The 21,899-nt window shown below is 43.6% G+C and overlaps 1 protein-coding gene across 1 annotated transcript in view; it reads left to right on the forward strand.

The window, feature by feature from the left end:
• The window catches only part of ASNS (asparagine synthetase (glutamine-hydrolyzing)), a 225,167-nt gene that overhangs the window by 43,623 nt on the left and 159,645 nt on the right, over positions 1-21,899 (forward strand). The window contains exon 5 of the mRNA XM_063921342.1: positions 154-255. Coding sequence (XP_063777412.1) covers positions 154-255 — 102 coding nt within the window. The remainder of the gene's footprint in view (positions 1-153; positions 256-21,899) is intronic.

Genomic DNA, 21,899 nt, shown 5'->3' on the forward strand with positions numbered 1-21,899 from the left:
ATGGGTGTCTGATCGGAGCAACAATTGAATAGCTTCAATAGACACCCATTGCTAAAGATGCCCAGCAGGGGGCGCAAAAACAATTGAATTGGCCCCAGAGAGTTTAATGATACCAGGACAACCTTTCTAAGGACATCTTCCTCTTGTGCCTAGGGATGGATCGTGAAACGGTTAAAAGAAACATTTGTCTCCTGTTTGAGAGCGCTGTCAGGAAACGATTAATGGCGCACAGAAGAATCGGCTGTCTCCTGTCAGGTAATTTTTTTGGCCAAACATAATATATTCTCTTTTTTTTTTTTAGATGATCTGATCCATTTTGTTTGTAGGAAATTTCCTCTGTTCCTGGCACATATTTATCTCTGGCAGTCAGTGTTATTAGCAAAGAAACAGGTTAATTTATAACACGGTTGTCATGTGTTCCAATGCTTTGTGCTGTGACTTGTGCAGTGTTTATGTGCTTAGTCATTATACCAATGTCATTAGTGTATTGCTGAAGTAGTTATATGCTTTGTGCTGTGACTTGTGCAGTGTTTATGTGCTTAGTCATTATACCAATGTCATTAGTGTATTGCTGAAGTAGTTATATGCTTTGTGCTGTGACTTGTGCAGTGTTTATGTGCTTAGTCATTATACTGATGTCATTAGTATATTGCTGAAATAGTTATATGATTTGTGCTGTGACTTGTGCAGTGTTTATGTGCTTAGTCATTATACTGATGTCATTAGTATATTGCTGAAGTAGTTATATGCTTTGTGCTCTGTCTTGTGCAGTGTTTATGTGCTTAGTCATTATACCGATGTCACTAGTATATTGCTGAAGTAGTTATATGCTTTGTGCTGTGACTTGTGCAGTGTTTATGTGCTTAGTCATTATACTGATGTCATTAGTATATTGCTGAAATAGTTATATGATTTGTGCTGTGACTTGTGCAGTGTTTATGTGCTTAGTCATTATACTGATGTCATTAGTATATTGCTGAAGTAGTTATATGCTTTGTGCTCTGTCTTGTGCAGTGTTTATGTGCTTAGTCATTATACCGATGTCACTAGTATATTGCTGAAGTAGTTATATGCTTTGTGCTGTGACTTGTGCAGTGTTTATGTGCTTAGTCATTATACTGATGTCATTAGTATATTGCTGAAGTAGTTATATGCTTTGTGCTCTGTCTTGTGCAGTGTTTATGTGCTTAGTCATTATACCGATGTCATTAGTATATTGCTGAAGTAGTTATATGCTTTGTGCTCTGTCTTGTGCAGTGTTTATGTGCTTAGTCATTATACTGATGTCACTAGTATATTGCTGAAGTAGTTATATGCTTTGTGCTGTGACTTGTGCAGTGTTTATGTGCTTAGTCATTATACTGATGTCATTAGTATATTGCTGAAGTAGTTATATGCTTTGTGCTCTGTCTTGTGCAGTGTTTATGTGCTTAGTCATTATACCGATGTCATTAGTATATTGCTGAAGTAGTTATATGCTTTGTGCTCTGTCTTGTGCAGTGTTTATGTGCTTAGTCATTATACTGATGTCACTAGTATATTGCTGAAGTAGTTATATGCTTTGTGCTGTGACGTGTGCAGTGTTTATGTGCTTAGTCATTATACTGATGTCATTAGTATAGTGCTGAAGTAGTTATATGCTTTGTGCTGTGACTTGTGCAGTGTTTATGTGCTTAGTCATTATACTGATGTCATTAGTATATTGCTGAAGTAGTTATATGCTTTGTGCTGTGACTTGTGCAGTGTTTATGTGCTTAGTCATTATACTGATGTCATTAGTATAGTGCTGAAGTAGTTATATGCTTTGTGCTGTGACTTGTGCAGTGTTTATGTGCTTAGTCATTATACCGATGTCATTAGTATATTGCTGAAGTAGTTATATGCTTTGTGCTGTGACTTGTGCAGTGTTTATGTGCTTAGTCATTATACCGATGTCATTAGTATATTGCTGAAGTAGTTATATGCTTTGTGCTCTGTCTTGTGCAGTGTTTATGTGCTTAGTCATTATACCGATGTCATTAGTATATTGCTGAAGTAGTTATATGCTTTGTGCTCTGTCTTGTGCAGTGTTTATGTGCTTAGTCATTATACTGATGTCACTAGTATATTGCTGAAGTAGTTATATGCTTTGTGCTGTGACTTGTGCAGTGTTTATGTGCTTAGTACAGGGGTTCCCAAACTGTGTGCCGTGGCTCCCTGGGGTGCCCCGGGACACTTACAGGGGTGCCCTGGGTTGGTGGTCCAGGACCAATTCAAATTATTCATGGTCAATATAATAGGCAAAACGAGTGCTGGTGGCTGCCAGTCATAAAATATGTGGCCAAACAGAAGCAAATCTTGTCCCTCACCACAAAACTGACCCTAAGGATGACATATAAACGCGATCTACTTAATGTAATATTTCTTTCTAAATTTCTCAATAAGAAATTTTTGGCCTAGGGGTGAAAAATTCTGATATTCTAGGCCGCCGTGATTCAAAAAAGTTTGGAATCCACTGGCTTAGTCATTATACCGATGTCATTAGTATAGTGCTGAAGTAGTTATATGCTTTGTGCTCTGTCTTGTGCAGTGTTTATGTGCTTAGTCATTATACCGATGTCATTAGTATAGTGCTGAAGTAGTTATATGCTTTGTGCTGTGAATTGTGCAGTGTTTATGTGCTTAGTCATTATACTGATGTCATTAGTATATTGCTGAAGTAGTTATATGCTTTGTGCTGTGACTTGTGCAGTGTTTATGTGCTTAGTCATTATATTGATGTCACTAGTATATTGCTGAAGTAGTTATATGCTTTGTGCTGTGACTTGTGCAGTATTTATGTGCTTAGTCATTATACCGATGTCACTAGTATATTGTTGAAGTAGTTATATGCTTTGTGCTGTAACTTGTGCAGTGTTTATGTGCTTAGTCCAGGGGTTCCCAAACTGTGTGCCGTGGCTCCCTGGGGTGCCTCGGGACGCTTGCAGGGGTGCCCTGGGTTGGTGGTCCAGGACCAATTCAAATTATTCATGGTCAATATAATAGGCAAAACCAGTGCTGGTGGCTGCCAGTCATAAAATATGTGGCCACACAGAAGCAAATCTTGTCCCTCACCACACAACTGACCCTAAGGATGACATATAAACGCGATCTACTTAATGTAATATTTCTTTCTAAATTTCTCAATAAGAAATTTTTGGCCTAGGGGTGCCGTGAAAAAAATTCTGATATTCTAGGGCGCCGTGATTCAAAAAAGTTTGGAATCCACTGGCTTAGTCATTATACCGATGTCATTAGTATAGTGCTGAAGTAGTTATATGCTTTGTGCTGTGAATTGTGCAGTGTTCATGTGCTTAGTCATTATACCGATGTCATTAGTATATTGCTGAAGTAGTTATACGCTTTGTGCTGTGACTTGTGCAGTGTTCATGTGCTTAGTCATTATACCGATGTCATTAGTATATTGCTGAAGTAGTTATATGCTTTGTGCTGTGACTTGTGCAGTGTTTATGTGCTTAGTCATTATACCGATGTCATTAGTATATTGCTGAAGTAGTTATATGATTTGTGCTCTGTCTTGTGCAGTGTTCATGTGCTTAGTCATTATACCGATGTCATTAGTATTTCTCCTTCATCCACTAGGGGCCACTGGAGCGTAGTTACAATGGGGATATAGTAGGCAGTAAATGGGAGCTGGCACTTTAAAATTCTCACACTGTGGCTAGCTCCTCCCCTACTATCTCCCCTCCAAGCCAGTCTTACTTAGTGCCCGATGTGAGCTGGTTCACTTGGGTTTAGCTGAAGAAATTTTTCTTTTTTCTTTATTATTTTCTTTTTCTTTCTTACACACACAGACTGGCAGCTCTGCCACTGCCAGTCTGCACCGCGGGAGCTGCCGGCGGGGTCCCATAGCAGCTGCGTGCGGCTTGGGATGGGCCCCGGCTGAGGGAGACACTGAGCTCTCCTGAGTTGGCGGACACCGCTGCGTGCGGCGCGTGTCGCGGCCACTCCATCCAGCAGAAGATTCCGGCAGCATGGCAGCGGTGAGTATAAAGGGCCGGACACCGCTGCGTGCGGCGCGTGTCGGGGCCGCTCTGTCGAGCAGTGTAACACCGCCAAGTGCGGCGTGTATCGGGAAGGACAGCGGTGAGTACAATCTCTCCCCTCTCCCCCCCCCCCCCCCCCTCCTTCCATAATTTATTATTTTACACTGTCTGTTTTCATGCATACGTAACCCCCTATACCGGAGCGTATAAAGGGCGCATTTGGGGTTTTAGATGGAAGCTTCAGCCCGCTCTGTAAGCGGGCTCAGCGATCTCCACTCCCCGGCCGCAGTATACAGGCAGCCGGTTATGCAGAGCTTATTTTGACACAACCAGACATTCTATAGACTAGAGGGCTAGTGCTCCTTCCCTAGCTATAAGTAGACTGTCACTGGCTGTAACTGCTGGTTCAAGTCAAAGTCTGGGCAATGTAAAAAAATAAGAAAATAAAAATAAAAAAAAGGTTTGAATTGGGCGCCAATAGTGGAGGGGGCGGAGCTAACTCCCGCTCCGTTCGGCGCTAAGCACTCTCCGCTCCCCGGCCGCAGCATACAGGCGCCCGGGGAGATACAGTCGCTTCCCGCTTCATGTGCAGCGGGTTTCATTTTTGAAATTGGCGCCGGAGCGGGGGGGGGGGGGGGGCGGAGCTAACTCCCGCGCTGTAGGCTCAGCGCTCTCCGTCCCCCGGCCGCGGCAGCTGCAGCAGCGCGTACAGGTCCCCGCCGCTCCAGCAGTGCGTACTCCGGCCCCGGCCACTCCAGTACCTCCGCTCCCTGGCCGTTTCAGTACCTCCGCTCCCCAGCCGCTCCCCGGCCACTCCGGCACATTTAAAAGGTGAGGCTGACAACATGCTCCCGGCGGCGGCTCCCAGCGCTAGAGGGGTTTTTTAGTTTTCTGTGCAGGAAGATAACACATTCCTTCCTGCATGAGAGTCCTCTGCCCGGCATTCCATACAAAAGGCTGTAGAAGGAAGCTGCTAGGGCTCAGTCAGTAAGTCTCCGGACTATGAGGTGGGGGTTCAGGAGATTGAGACCTGGATAGTATATTTATGAATTGATTTAAATTAATAATGACTTTTAATCAGGGAGCCTGCTATATAACAGGAGCTGGGGATCAGCTCATTAAGGATTTAAATCTAGTGTGCAATAACAGTTTTTTCACACAGTATTTATCTACCCTGTTGGGTGTTTGTTTGTGTATATAGATATTTGTATGTGTGCGGGTGTATGTATATATGTGTATATATATATTTCGATATATATGCATACAATGCCAGATATAGGGGGTAAAACAAACCACTTCCGCAATGTTTTATAACGACAAAATGCCCCACCTTGCCACATAACATTTTCACCCATCTTTTCTCACAGGCTGGCCACCATTTTGAAAAGCCAGCGGAACCTCCGAAAACATCTGGTGCACCTTAATTAGCGATACGCTACATACAGGGGCGGGGTGTTGCTTTCCCTTTATTATTCCTTGGTGTCACTGGGTACTAATGCTATTGGCAATTTGGAAAATGTGTATATATAAAACAGTGTGGCTCAGCACACTAATCCCCTAAACACCCAACCACAAGATACTTTTAGCGTTGCAGCTCAGTACGCTAGTAGCGGGTATCTCAACAGGGGGACCGGGGTTTTGAATCCCAACAGAGCACAGATAGCTCAGTCAGTAGAACAGCGCAGCGCTACGGGTTCACTAGAAAGTTTATATGGAATTGTGTAGGTCTCTACACATTATAGTGCAGACCTTACATAGCGCTGTGTTTATTTAACCAACAAGCTGCCGTTTTCCTGAGGCAACATTGGTCAGGTATCCATCGAAGACACATATACGGCAGCAGGGTTCTACCTTGTCCGGAGCAGGTAGGTTGTGGACAAATTGTCCTCTAGGTTACATCAGGAAACTGATATTTTGGTACAGGTCAGAATCACGATTCTGCTTTATCTTCTTTGGAGGTCTCCACGTCTGCAGACTCGGAACCTGCATTTTCGCTTGGGCTGTCTTAACCAGACGACCTCTGGGGCTGTGACAGTGACAGGTGAACATGAAATCCTACGGGTCAGATGGTTCAGGGGAAGGAACTATCTGCAGGATTTCTTGAACCATTGGAGGTAAGTCCACTTTTCTTTCTCCTACTGCTGCCCTAGCTTCAGGACAGACCTTTACCGATTTTTCCTCTAGATCTTTCCGTGCCTTTCAAGCTTTCGACTTCACACGATATCTATGTCGTCAGGGTGACAGGCTGAAGCAGCGGTTCAACATCCTCGGTCCAGTCCGAGTTTAGGTTATCCTATACACTCGCTACAGGTCAAACCTTCCTACCAGCTGGAGGGTCCCAGGGTAGGCACATGTCGGTGGTCCTACGGGGAGTACTGAGAAGGATTGGGCGGTTACAGACTAGATTTTGCTGTACAACCGTTTCAGGAATCAAGAGAGTCATACTGCAGGTGGCACTCCATATGCTTTTAACCGAAAAGGCTGTTGATCCCTGTTTCTCCGATATCCTTTGAATCAGGACAGTACTCAGGCCTTTGTTTTCTGTTCATGTTCCGAAGCCAGTTGACTAGGCCAGACCTATTCTGGCCGTACAATCCTTTGACAATGCTAAATTCCCTTGTCGTATAAACAACCCTTTATGAAGCTAAGAACACTGTACGCTGTTTACTTAAGAAGTACCGTAATGGTACGCTAGTTGCGTAACGATCGCTCAGCCGTAGGCGAGACGCTCAAGCGTCACGTTCGCTCACGGCCCAGCGATCACAGGACACGTTATTGGCTATGACTAGAGTAATGATTCGCTATGGCGTAGCGGACGCTCGAGACCACGAGGAGATCACCAGCGGCGCAGACGCTCACAACGCTATACCTTTATGTCTAAACCTTATACCAAAGAAATACACAGAATACCTTAATGTGAATACAGGGTGTAAGTGCAACCTTGTGTAACCTGACTAACTACAAAGCTGCTTGAGCGTCACCGACGCTCAAGTGAACACTTAACACTATAGAAAATACACAGATACTGGTTTAGGTTCCAAAGCCTATTAACTGTATTATATCTAGTATACTTGTAAAAAGGGGATAACAGTACAAATGATACACTACAATATAACAGAGACTTCCTAACCACAGAACTAAACAATACTATTTAATACAATACAATACTAGTCTAGGGGAGATACGAGAGAGAGAGAGAGAAGGGAAAGAGAGAGAGAGAGAGAGACGGAGAGAGATGAGAGAAATTGGCTCACAGAAAGACAATGATAACGGAGAGAAACTTACGCACAAGGGTAAACGATCGCATGCGCCTGGACATCCAGCACCCGATTTTCAGCAATGAGAACCGTTGAAGAGTGAGAGCTGGATGTGGTCGGCCTGCCTATTTATGCCCCACACACAATGCAATCTCCTGGTCCTACAATCCCATTGTCCATTGGCCGAAGGAATTCGGCCCTGCATCATAACAAAAGGTCATAGGGTGATTCATACAGGTGGGCTGTGACGATTTCCAACAGCTCAGGTGGGTGGGAAACTGGGTTTCCCGCCGCATACCTGAGTATGTGTAAATAATAGAAATGGACATAAACTTCTTATGTCCATAACTATTCGCACGAGCGATTAATACGCTCCAAACCAACACCGGAATATTGCTAATTAAATACTCTTCCGATGGGTACCAAACACTGCTGTATGATTCCTGTTAGACCCTTCGTACGATGCAAAGAGGGATTCCTCAGCTCAGGGACATTCTATATTAACCAAACTTTCAGAATCTATCAAAGAGATCATGATCTACAAACTACATTAATTGTGAAAATATGTAACGAATGAGTCGCACGCTACGACTACATAAACTCTACCGTAAATACGCATACCGCGCCTGCGAGTGCACGCTATTGCGGGTATGCGCCTTCACGGGAGAGCGTACGCATGCGCAGCGCGGACCAGTGTGCGGTGCAAATATGGCAACGTGCATAGAGACATTTTTCTGACTTTGACAGTCCACCCTTTGGCAGTCAATAATAACTGCCACAAAACATTTAAGGAGAAAAATGCAAGTCAGGGGTTAATTGATTTCCATGGTTGGGTAAGGGAGGAGAGAGGAGAAGGTGTGAAGAGGGTATGACCTAGTGAGATAGCAGAAGCATGTGTGTATGAATCCATGTTTGGGGGGTCATGTATCATCGTGCCGTACGTGTTGTACATCAAGCTTCGAGGTATTGCGAAGTATACATTTGAATTCCTTCTTATCCTGTGGTACAGGTCTGTGGATGGGCTGTCAAACTTTACCGAGCTCTTTTCGGATTTTGAACAAAATGGGGAGCACATTTTAGTTGATGATACATGAAAGGGGGAGGTATGTGGTTGCTGATATCTGTGCCTGTATTCCCTATCGTCTATGTGTGTCATTACCTGAGGGTTGTAGAGATGAAGATAAAGAACACTTATGGAAAATGCAATGATATTCTATGTCAGGGAAATGTACATCTGTCGTCGAAGTTATGTTCGGTATCTGTTGAGAGTCGTCTTCTTTGCGCTGTATTGCTCCTTGGGCATGAGCAAATAGCTTTGTCTGAGCCATCAGATTTACAAAAAAAATGTTGGGCTAGCGTGAGTTTAAAAGTACTAGGGAAACTGGGGATCCATGGCAAAGTTCATCAAGTGTCCATATTTAAAGTTGTCAAATCTTCTTCTTTGGTCAATCCGTTGTCTGTATACATCTCGTCTCGTCAGCTTCCTCGTCCAAGGGGGTCTTTGTATCTTGGAGAAAAGCAGAAAAACAGGTGAAAGAAACGGACCGTATAATCGCATTTTCATCACATCCTGGTTTCTATCATTGGGTCATAAATCAAATCCAGGTTAATTACGGTTTCCTCACTCCTCAAGCTCATCACTTTTGTACTTTGTTTGCACCTCATTAAAGCCTGTCCGCATCTAAATATCAATCCAATCGATATAACGACACCCAAGATACATAGTAGAAACTTTCCAACATCCATTATGACTCCTTGAGCCCAGTCCCCCAAACCGGAGAACCAATTTCGCGGGTTCAACCATGACACCCAACCAGTCAGCTCATTACCTACAGCAGCAAGGGTGAGATTGTGTTTTCGGCGAAATTCCCACTTTAATTGGAGAATGTCGTCCATCTTTTGGTCTATGACCTCTACCGGATCCTCGGTGCTATTTGTGATATACGTGCAACACTTTATGCCGTACTGTGTTGCCAATGTAACACAATATCCGCCTGTTACTGCTGTAAGATAATTAAGAACCATCCTATGCTGAACTAGTTCTGTTTTATAAGCTTGAAGTTCTCTTCCAGTGTATCTAAACGTGTCATCATACATTTCAGTGATATTATCTAACAAATTGGCGAGTGCGGAAATGTATCTATAATTCATCACTCCCCGAGCGGTACGAGTGAAATCTAACGCTACCAGAACCTGAATCCCGGTGGATTCATGGATAAGATCGGAGGCCGGATGCTCTAACCTTTCTGACAGTTGTCTTTTAACTCGGTGCTCGTAATGAGTGTGAGTATAAGGAGCTTGGGCACCACGGTGTATGTCCTTCATTTTGTCATGTGTAACAGTCATCACTTCAGGCAATACTTTTCCAATATAACACAATCCTTCAGAGTTTGGGGCAAGCCACTTGTACGCCTTTCTCCCGCATATGAAATATGCATCATCGGGGAGAACATATGGGACGGAGAAGGACATGACCATGTTACAAACCTTCCAGGTGAAATCTCCTGACCCTAATTCTTCCATCTGCCTAATGCACGTATCAGTTTGTACGATATGTGCACAGTATCCTGGTGATACCTCTCCAACTCTAGTAATCCTATTTCCTAAGGTATATCGATACCGAAAAGATTTTCCTCTACTGGCTATGTGGCGTACCAGCCCTGTATCTGTAGGCATTCTATCTGCTCTGTGTGAAAAGGTCATGGTAAGGTTGCTCCATGACACTTCCCAATTTCCCGGTTTTCTGGGATTGGAGATATTGAAACATAAGAGGGACCTATCCACATGGTATTGGTGGAGCTTCAAACTAGGAGGGCTAGAGATATTAAACCTCCGGTCCACCGGTCTCCCACCACTTAGCTCAAGTACCTCCCCTAACGTTAAAGGAAATGGTACTAGCCCTGATTTGCTATGACCCTGAGGTACTTGAGAGCATACCCAACAATCTGTTTGGTTTAACACGTTACCCACTAAGGAGTGATAGTCACTCAATGGATGCCGGTCTATATGGATATTAAAACTAGATTGGCATTTCTTTATGCATCCATCTTCAACCAGATTATCACAGAGCCTACAGATACAATTTTCTTCAGCTAACAATCCATCACAATTTCTTCTATCGGATCGTTTTCTGATACTCGCCTTTGCTTGTTGGTTTGGTTGATCTTGGAAAACTACGCCTCCATCATCATAATCGGAACCCATTCCAGAACCTCTCTCGACCTCTATGGTACTCTCGCCGGAACAGACTGCTCTGGTCAACATCATGGTTAACGGGAAAATCCATATCACAGTCTCTTGGGGCAAGTCCATCTTACAGGAGGAGAAAAGAAGAAATTTGTAAAGGGGGTATAAGAAAACAGTTTGAGGGGGAGAGAACTTGTTACGATAATAAGTTCTCTCGTCTTGTTGTTCTTCTTGTTCTGCTGTCCTCTCAAAGGTGCTGTCTCTCAGTCTTCCAAACGAACATTCTGGTGATGCAATATTCCTTCCTAACCGGCGATCTTTCTGTAAGGAGCAAAAATCTGGCATTACCATTGGTCCAACTGAGGGGTGACATACCATCTTTAAACCATGGAAACATGAGTGAGAAGAGAGAGAAAGCACAAAAAGAAAAAAAAAATAGAGAACAATTCATGTGCATATATACATTACCTAACTCGACAATAACCATCAATAAGAAAAGAGAAACAAAACATTTTTAAACATTGTCAACATTGAGAAAACCTTGTTAGCATTAGAAAAACATTGTCAGACTTATTAGGCTGTCATATCTATGTGTCTACTGGTCTCCTTGAGCAGTCCCTCCCCACCAGCACCTGCATTACTCCACTGTCTGTATCTGGCCAGAAATACATTGTGGCGGAGGTCATGCTGGGGTTTGGTAGACTTCTGCAAGGACCAAGTGGATATGTAATGTGTGAATTCTTACCAATACTAGTCAGAGATGGGGATAGAGAGAGAGAGAAAAAAAAACATTTTTCACAAATACATTTACAACTTTTCACCTGGTCATTCCTGTGTCTTCAGTGAATGACCTCCCACTTCATTAACCGTTACCTCAGGCTTACCATCAGTCCTAATGATCACCTTTCCTGACTATGTGATCCCTGATTATAATGGTGTGTATTGTAATTTTGCTCATTTCTTGGTCTAGGGGGTCTAACTTTATGTAGGCTGTTACAGTTGCTAGCATAATGCCCTTCTCTCCTACAATGATAACAAATCCTGGGCTTCCTCCACGTGTCAATGACCTGAGGTTTTGGTTGATTTGATGCCTCCTCAAACGCTCGGATGCTCATCATCATCAATCGTTTCCCCTGTACTTCCCTGATTTCTTGGATTTTATGATTATGGTGTTGTCTTTCTCTTGATCTACAATCTCTTGCAATGTGTCCCTTTTTATGACAATTGTAACAGATTTCCATATCTGGATTTCTCGCAGGGGTGTGTGGCTTTTGTTGGGGTGGTCTTGTGGTTTGGGCCTGTATATTTGCTGCCATTAACTTATCTCTTAGTGACTCTCTGTACCTGGTGATATTCTGATCATGATTAATGACGGCCTCTCTTAGTGCGGCCACCGAGATCTCTCTCCAGTTTGGGTTGGTGGTCTGTACCTTTGTTTTTAATTCATCCTTTAAACCATTCATTAATACCTTAACCGCTATTCCTTTATGTTGTGCATTTGTCTTGATGTCTGCGATCCCAGTGTTTCTAGCCATTATTTGCAGTGCTCGATTGAAATAATTAGAAACATTTTCCTTTTCGTTTTGCCTTATGGAGAAAATTTCATTCCACTTGACAGCAGCTGGGAAATATATTCCTAACTGTCGGTTAATCTGCCTAATACATTCCTGATTGTGTTCTTCCATACAAGGTACCTCCGTGTTTAATTTACAATCAGCAATGAACTTTTCAGGGTCAACACTGGAGGGCAAACATGCCCTCAGCACTGTCCGCCATTCTTTGTTGGTGGGTTCTGTGGCGTTTCCTAGTTCTTTAATAAACCTTTGACATTTGGCTAGATTTTTCCTAGGATCAGGAAATTCAGACATAATTGATCTCAATTCGGTCCGGGACAAGAGACAGCGCATTGCACTGTCCTTGACGGGAATGATTCCCTGATCGTCAGTCTTCCCATTGGGGACTGAGATCACCTTGGCCAGATCGAGCTCAGTTACATCATCTTGTGTTGGTCTTACAATATGGGGTACATCTGTTTGTGCGTGATATGAAACATTGTACGTACCTGTGGACACGACCTCACCTGACCCTCCGTTAGGGGGTTCGATTATTGCCTTTACCAATTTGGTCGCGTCCACCTGGATGGCTTTTGTGATGGTTGCTGGAAGAGGTGCTGACATCGTTCTGGGCTCACTTTCTTGTTTGTATTCCTGAGGGAGGTTTGACATGGGGTGCAACTTGCACAGGTTAATAGTTGTACATTCAACAGTATTACAATAATCATTGTTACAGTTATTACACTTATTCTTATAATCTATACTACAGTTGCTAAGAGCGTTTTTATTGTTCAACCTTGTGCTTTTCTCCGCAACCATAATCCTCCCTGATGCCATGTCTCTCCTCTCAAGATAAGATTCAGAAAAGTCAATTGAATCTCTTTGTAATTCACCTTCCTGTTGCCATAACTGCAAATAATCATAATGTTTACTTCGTCTCTTTGTTGGTTCAATGAGACATATCCTCCTCCTTAAATTTTGTAACACGTCTGGACTGAAGCTACCTATTCTTGGGAATTTGTCCCTGTCTTGTACAGTCATTCTCTCCCATTCATCACATAAAGATTCTGTGTGACTTCCGTATTTTTCACCCATGATGTACCTTGCCGACCCAACGGGTCGGTTCTCTGAATCAACCCGAACCGAGGTTGATCGCCCCCTACCTGAACAACTGGCCCCCATAATTCTGCAGGTGTTGCTTATTCCTCCTTGGATCTTTATCTCAAGGTTTTCAGCGAACCCTTACAAACAAACCAAGATGTCCTGGGCAGGCCGGCGGTGGCGGTTTGCCAAGTACCCCACTTACTTCTCGCCCACGTTGGCCAGTACTGCAATCACTGTAACCAGAGCTGCTGTACCCAACCCAGGGCCCCTGTGAACCTTTATTTACTGGGGCGCGTTCCCCAGCAAGTATCGGTTGTTGGATAGTTCCTGAGTGACCAGCGAACTTCCCTTCCAAAAATAAAAAATTACACAAATCACGTCAGAATGTACAGATAGCGTTTGTGACCACTTTACTCTAATGGTATTAGGTCAGATTACTAACTACTGCACACAATTACGTGCGGTCCAATCGTTCAGTACATAAGCACTACTTGTCATGTACTGAAAGATCAATGGAATCGATGTTTCCGGCCGCGATTCCTTCAGCAAGAGCTTATGGCCTATATGGGTTCTGCACCAACACCCCAGGCGTTGTGCCACTGGACTTTTATAGCGGACCTCTTTGTCTATTTTACCTGTTACCTTATGACCTCCTGGTCTGTTACCTTATGGTCCGCTATACTCTAATGCTCAAATATTATTTAACCAGGGATGCCTCCCTAGCCACCGTATATGTCACTTACACGTGTGTCCCTTGACGAGTACCCGACTTTCCTCTTGGTTCCACCTTAAAGTTATATAAACTTTTGTATACAAAACCACACTCACTCAACACATGTACACTTTTGTTTCTATATCTATTTCTGCGCAGAAATTGTCTTCAGTCCAACAGTGTTACCAATTAGGAGCAGGATCTGTTAAACTAAATTTCAGATTTTCCAAAAATAGATTTGCGTTATTTACCGCGTCGCGTTATTTACCGCTGTGCGTTACTTATCGCCTTTGCGCTAATTATCGCTTTGCGCTAATTCAACTTTTCGTGACTTGAGCTACGTTGCGTAACCAGACGCTACGTTGCGTCTGCCGTTTGGATTGCGTACGCAAGTCTTTTGTTAGGGACACGTGTACGCAAAACAAAGATCCACCGTAACACAATTTCTACCTTTATCAATGTAGATGATCCCTGATCATCTACCGCACATCACACTGACTGTCTTATCTCCCAGACAAGCCGTGTGTTGGTCTATACTTTAACTATTACCTCTACTATGAAATAACAGCAAATCTCTTTTTGCACTTTCTATCAACTATAAAACTTGGCAAACAGGAATAGTGATATACGAAATTTGAAAAAGAAATACAGATAAATGTATGCGTGCGTGTATACTATACGCAAGACAGAAGAAAAATAAAACAGTTTTAAAAGACACAAGCGTTTTGTTCTTACTTCCGGTTCCCGGATTCCTTCAGCACTCTTTATCTAAGCGAAGCAGACGCTTATCCAATCAGCACTGCAAGGAATATGATCCCGCCCTTTGCTGATGGATAATGTCTGCTGATCTACCTAGTGCAGATATGAGAAGGATAGGACGAGTCCCCAATTGACAATGCTAAATTCCCTTGTCGTATAAACAACCCTTTATGAAGCTAAGAACACTGTACGCTGTTTACTTAAGAAGTACCGTAATGGTACGCTAGTTGCGTAACGATCGCTCAGCCGTAGGCGAGACGCTCAAGCGTCACGTTCGCTCACGGCCCAGCGATCACAGGACACGTTATTGGCTATGACTAGAGTAATGATTCGCTATGGCGTAGCGGACGCTCGAGACCACGAGGAGATCACCAGCGGCGCAGACGCTCACAACGCTATACCTTTATGTCTAAACCTTATACCAAAGAAATACACAGAATACCTTAATGTGAATACAGGGTGTAAGTGCAACCTTGTGTAACCTGACTAACTACAAAGCTGCTTGAGCGTCACCGACGCTCAAGTGAACACTTAACACTATAGAAAATACACAGATACTGGTTTAGGTTCCAAAGCCTATTAACTGTATTATATCTAGTATACTTGTAAAAAGGGGATAACAGTACAAATGATACACTACAATATAACAGAGACTTCCTAACCACAGAACTAAACAATACTATTTAATACAATACAATACTAGTCTAGGGGAGATACGAGAGAGAGAGAGAGAAGGGAAAGAGAGAGAGAGAGAGAGAGAGACGGAGAGAGATGAGAGAAATTGGCTCACAGAAAGACAATGATAACGGAGAGAAACTTACGCACAAGGGTAAACGATCGCATGCGCCTGGACATCCAGCACCCGATTTTCAGCAATGAGAACCGTTGAAGAGTGAGAGCTGGATGTGGTCGGCCTGCCTATTTATGCCCCACACACAATGCAATCTCCTGGTCCTACAATCCCATTGTCCATTGGCCGAAGGAATTCGGCCCTGCATCATAACAAAAGGTCATAGGGTGATTCATACAGGTGGGCTGTGACGATTTCCAACAGCTCAGGTGGGTGGGAAACTGGGTTTCCCGCCGCATACCTGAGTATGTGTAAATAATAGAAATGGACATAAACTTCTTATGTCCATAACTATTCGCACGAGCGATTAATACGCTCCAAACCAACACCGGAATATTGCTAATTAAATACTCTTCCGATGGGTACCAAACACTGCTGTATGATTCCTGTTAGACCCTTCGTACGATGCAAAGAGGGATTCCTCAGCTCAGGGACATTCTATATTAACCAAACTTTCAGAATCTATCAAAGAGATCATGATCTACAAACTACATTAATTGTGAAAATATGTAACGAATGAGTCGCACGCTACGACTACATAAACTCTACCGTAAATACGCATACCGCGCCTGCGAGTGCACGCTATTGCGGGTATGCGCCTTCACGGGAGAGCGTACGCATGCGCAGCGCGGACCAGTGTGCGGTGCAAATATGGCAACGTGCATAGAGACATTTTTCTGACTTTGACACCTTTCAGTCTGTGATTGCTAGTTTTGAACAAGAAAGGGGGTTCTACGTGTCCCTTGTCTTCAGGGATGCCGGTTTACTGATTTCCGTTGGACGGGCTTTTCTCAGAGTCGCATTACAGGATTCTCATTTTCGCTGTCAGTCCTTTCCTTTCGGTCTCTCTCTTCCGCTCCCACAGGGTTCAGGAAGATCACACAATAACTCTTTTTCAGGACAGTAGGTGACGTTGGTTCCCTAAGGAGACAATCTACTGCTACTATCCCACTCTGTACATTAGGTGGCTTCGGAATATCCGGAGGATCCAGGAGCTTCTGGTTCGACACAGATCCTATCTATGCTCCTCATAGACGTTTGTCAACACTGTTCGTCAGAGGATTTTTCCTTCCTCGGCACCAGGTACTCTATTCCTTAAATCAAGTTGCGACGCAATGAGTGGTCGCCTACATTCCCCTCTGAGCGGGGGACAACAATCTTCTTTCCAGGTCAAGTCACCAGGTCAGACTCCCGGGTGAGGGAACATTTCCCGGAGTTTTGTCAGCCGGTCCGCTGTGGGCGGAAATTTCGGATCGACCTCAGGGCGTTCTGACCGACTCTTTAACCCTTTACTACTCTCGGACGTGAGCTCTGGCGGCAGTAGCCGAGGAGGCCCTCAGGGCTCCGGGGAGTTTTTCTGGTTACTCTATCCTGCCTCCTTTTCTATTTCTACCTCAGGTTCGGTAACACAGGAGGGAATTAGGTGTGCTAGTCCTCTCGGTGGCGCTGGTTGGGCCACGCATGACTTGAGGATACAGATACACCTGTTGTCAGTAGAGGAGCCTGGGCTCCTACCTCGACTGGACTGTCTACTTCAACAGGATCCTTTTCTTTGTTCAATTTTACACTTGTTTCGTTTAACCGGGTGACTGTTCACGAGACCTCAGAAGGGAGGAGTTCCCTAGTTCGGTTAGGCCTACTGGGCACCGATTTCAGAAGTCTGTTACCTCTTCTCGCTTTTGCCACTTTTGAAAAACTTTATGGGACATAATAAGGATAAAAGGGGTTTTTCCCCTTCTTTCAGTTACCATTCATCTGTGGTTTCTCTGGAAGGTTTGGCTCCGCGGCGCTTCAGACCACAATGACCGGAATTTTAGCTCTCTGCCTTTTTCGGTTTTCTTCCAAAAGAGATTAGTCTAGCGGCCGTAAGTTCGGCCTATTTTTCAGGGAGTACTCTATTGGCAAATCCCCCGGCTGAGCTTCGGCCTCAGCAGTCGTTTCTTCCGGAGGGGATATCCAGTTTTCATATAAATCTGACACTAGTGTTTTTCGGTACTCTTCGAAGGCTTGTCAGGGCTCGCCGACTCTCTCTACAGAGGTCTTCGGCTATTCGACGAAGTGTTTTTCTTCTTTGTCTCTGTACGATGCTCCCATGCTAAATAGCTGGGGTCCCAGCGTACGCTGGGCCGTTGGATACATCTGACCATCAGACAGTCTTCTTGCCAGTTGCTAGGGAGCCTCCGTTTTCCATTTCAGCGCACTTTACGCGCGTTGTGAGACCTTCGTAGGCGGCTGCCCGTGGGGTCTCCATGAATACTTTGTCGGGCTGCTACTTGGTCGGACCGACATTCGCTTTGTCAAATTCTACAAGTTTGACACTTTTGCGGCCTCTGCATCACAGTTTGGCCGAGCAGTTTTTATAGGACTCTCAGCGCTCTCCCACCCGTTTTTGGGAGCTCTGGGACGTCCCCATTGTAACTACGCTCCAGTGGCCCCTAGTGGATGAAGGAGAAATCAGGATTTTGGTACTTACCGATAAATCCCTTTCTCCGATTCCACAGGGGCCACTGGACGCCCGCCCAGCGCTGTTCCTCCTTGTTTTTTGCTTAACGGTTTGCAGATCACCATATGACTGCTTGTTGAGTTCAGGCTAGCCTGGTTTTTTGTCAGGTTCTGTTCCAGGTTTAGTTTGGGTTATCCTGGTTTACAGGGCGTCATTAACCTCCTCTACCTTAAGGTTTGTTTATTCCATCTCTCATCGGGCACAGTTTTACGTAGACTGGCTTGGAGGGGAGATAGTAGGGGAGGAGCTAGCCACAGTGTGAGAATTTTAAAGTGCCAGCTCCCATTTACTGCCTACTATATCCCCATTGTAACTACGCTCCAGTGGCCCCTGTGGAATCGGAGAAAGGGATTTATCGGTAAGTACCAAAATCCTGATATTGCTGAAGTAGTTATATGCTTTGTGCTGTGACTTGTGCAGTGTTTATGTGCTTAGTCATTATACCGATGTCATTAGTATATTGCTGAAGTAGTTATATGCTTTGTGCTGTGACTTGTGCAGTGTTTATGTGCTTAGTCATTATACCGATGTCATTAGTATATTGCTGAAGTAGTTATACGCTTTGTGCTGTGACTTGTGCAGTGTTTATGTGCTTAGTCATTATACCGATGTCATTAGTATATTGCTGAAGTAGTTATATGCTTTGTGCTGTGACTTGTGCAGTGTTTATGTGCTTAGTCATTATACCGATGGCATTAGTATATTGCTGAAGTAGTTATATGATTTGTGCTGTGACTTGTGCAGTGTTTATGTGCTTAGTCATTATACCGATGTCATTAGTATATTGCTGAAGTAGTTATATGATTTGTGCTCTGTCTTGTGCAGTGTTTATGTGCTTAGTCATTATACCGATGTCATTAGTATATTGCTGAAGTAGTTATATGCTTTGTGCTGTGACTTGTGCAGTGTTTATGTGCTTAGTCATTATACCGATGTCATTAGTATATTGCTGAAGTAGTTATATGATTTGTGCTCTGTCTTGTGCAGTGTTTATGTGCTTAGTCATTATACCGATGTCATTAGTATATTGCTGAAGTAGTTATATGCTTTGTGCTGTGACTTGTGCAGTGTTTATGTGCTTAGTTATTATACCGATGTCATTAGTATATTGCTGAAGTAGTTATATGCTTTGTGCTGTGACTTGTGCAGTGTTTATGTGCTTAGTTATTATACCAATGTCATTAGTATATTGCTGAAGTAGTTATATGATTTGTGCTGTGACTTGTGCAGTGTTTATGTGCTTAGTCATTATACTGATGTCACTAGTATATTGCTGAAGTAGTTATACGCTTTGTGCTGTGACTTGTGCAGTGTTTATTGCTTAGTCATTATACCAATGTCACTAGTATATTGCTGAAGTAGTTATATGCTTTGTGCTGTGACTTGTGCAGTGTTTATTGCTTAGTCATTATACCAATGTCACTAGTATATTGCTGAAGTAATTATTCTAACTCTTGTTGGGTAAAACTTTACAAGAGCAATTCTCCTGAAACTGCAGAAGTGTGTATTCAACAGTGCCAATGCCGTTTTAGCAGGTGCTATGTTGGCATTATTGGAGGGGTCTGTGCTAAACGGGTAGTAGATTGAAGAGCCTCAATTACTGCTTCCACCATGTTCTTTTTCAGATTACCCAAAAGGGTGTGATACATTATACCGGCGGTCGGAATGCTTGCAGTCACATGACTGACACCGGCATCCAAACACGACAACTAGAATGTCGACAGGGAACGGGGTAATTATTTTACCCCTTCCCTGCCCCCACCCTAACATGCCCAGGGTGGCAGCTAGTGCTAAGTTTCGGGAGTGGTGGCTAGACCTAAGAAACCAGGGGTGGCGGCTAGGGCTAATACTTGGAGAGTAGCGGCTAGGGCTAACTCCCCCTCTAGTGTGCAACCCTAACCCCCCACCCCCAGGCCCTATCCCTATCCGCCATCCTGATACCTCCCTTTGGGATGTCGGTGGTCGGTGTTCCAGCGCCAAGATTCCAAGTGGTGTCACCATTCCACCCAGAGAACTAGGTCCATCTCCCTTTTGTGTTCACCTTGGAATGTGTCAGGCAGTCAAATACACGCACATGGAACCAGCGCAGGCCTGCAGCCTTCGCGATATCCTATTTATGTCATTTTACATTTATGTAATATAGCAGATCCTCTGGTTTCCAAGGCCTGTGATCCTCACTGTTTAGTGCTGCAGGCATAGCCACAGGGAGATGTTTCGGAGCGCAGTGATTGGATAGATAACGACTTGTCCAATCAGCTGAATTGACAATCTTCTATTTTCTTAAACTACAAAAGGATAATCATTAAAATAGATTATTATTACGATATATATTATTTTAAAAACCTTATCAAATACGGAAAACTACTATATTACAGACAACAAACCATAAGTTACTGGTGACCAGCATGGACATAATAGCTTATATATATATATATTTTTTTTTTTAAACATTAAATTTTTATTGAAGAGTTTACACACAGAAATGGGGAACAGAAAAAAGAGGTAAGGGAAACACAGGGGAAGTCCGGAATGGTTACCATATGCAAAATACAAACAACGCACAGTCGGATGAATATACAATTGGCTACATTAGGCGTTCAGATACATGAGAAGGAGAAAGCACTGAGAAAAGACATGGAAGAAGAAAAAACAATAAGGACTAAAATACAATAAACTTAGAAAATACCTGATAACACAACATTCTTGTAAAGGTTAATCTAGGTGGGGTAAAGCACAGACACATCAATTGGAGAGCTATAAACGGTTAGCCTACCTTCTCTACTCCTATAATCGGACCATCCTAACCATTTCAGGTGGATAGAGTTAGCCGAGGAGGAATATTTAGCCTCCGCTGTTTCGAAAATGAAATGTTTGTGAATCTTATTTTGAATGAACGCTAAGGTGGGAATATTCTCAGACTTCCACAATTGTGCTATAGCAGCTTTAGTGGCTATCAAGATATGCCCCAAGACGTAGCGATCACCTGCGGAGAGGCGATCTACGTACAAATGAAATAGCGCTAGAGCTGGGTCCAGGGGGATGTTGAGCCCTAACACCATGCTAGCCATATTTAAAACTTCTCTCCAAAGTGGTTGTATACGATGGCATGCCCAGAAGATATGAAAGATATCCCCCGTAGAGCCGCATTTCCTCCAACATGATTTAGATTGTGAAGGCCAGATCCTGTGTTGTCTTTCAGGGGTGAAGTAGGCGCTCTGTATAAGCTTGTAGAACATTTCGGAGTGGTTAACACATTTGGAGACTTTAAAACAAGATCTAAATATACTGTCCCAATCTGCATCAGTAAAGGACCTATTCAAATCTCTTTCCCATAAAGTCTGAGCTTTTAATTTTGTCTGTGGGCCATTTGTCAATTGAAATTGGTACCACCACGTAATCCCATATTTATGCGAGGACGACTCCAATCGGTTTATAATATAAGCCGGAAGAGAAGGTTTGTGGAGATGTGAGGGAGTAAATGAATGTAACCAACTTCTCACCTGCAAGTATTTGAAAAAATCTTGAGTCCGAATCCCAAATCTCTCTTGCAGTTGAGAAAAGGACATCAAGACGTCTCCTACAAATAAATCGCCCACAGTGGAGAGCCCCTTCCGAATCCACTCCTCTAGGGAGACATTAGGAATCGATGACATAAGAGCAGATAACGACAGGCAGGGGGCAGGTAAATTAATCTCTTCCGAAGAGAGCACTAGTTTATGCCATGAATCTAGGGTAGTTTTAATAGACTTGCAGGATCCGGCCCTACTCCGAGCAGCAGACAGTGGTAACCAAAACAAATCAGGGAGAGAAACAGCGTCTAAGCATGAAGCTTCCAGGATAACCCAAGGTTTCAGACTCGAGGTGTCGAACCAGTCTCTAGACTGACTCATCAGACATGCAGCATGGTATTTTTCTATATCTGGGAAAGCTACCCCACCAGACAGTTTGGG

The sequence above is a fragment of the Pseudophryne corroboree genome, chromosome 5 (assembly GCF_028390025.1).
Source record: "Pseudophryne corroboree isolate aPseCor3 chromosome 5, aPseCor3.hap2, whole genome shotgun sequence".
NCBI lineage: Eukaryota > Metazoa > Chordata > Amphibia > Anura > Myobatrachidae > Pseudophryne > Pseudophryne corroboree.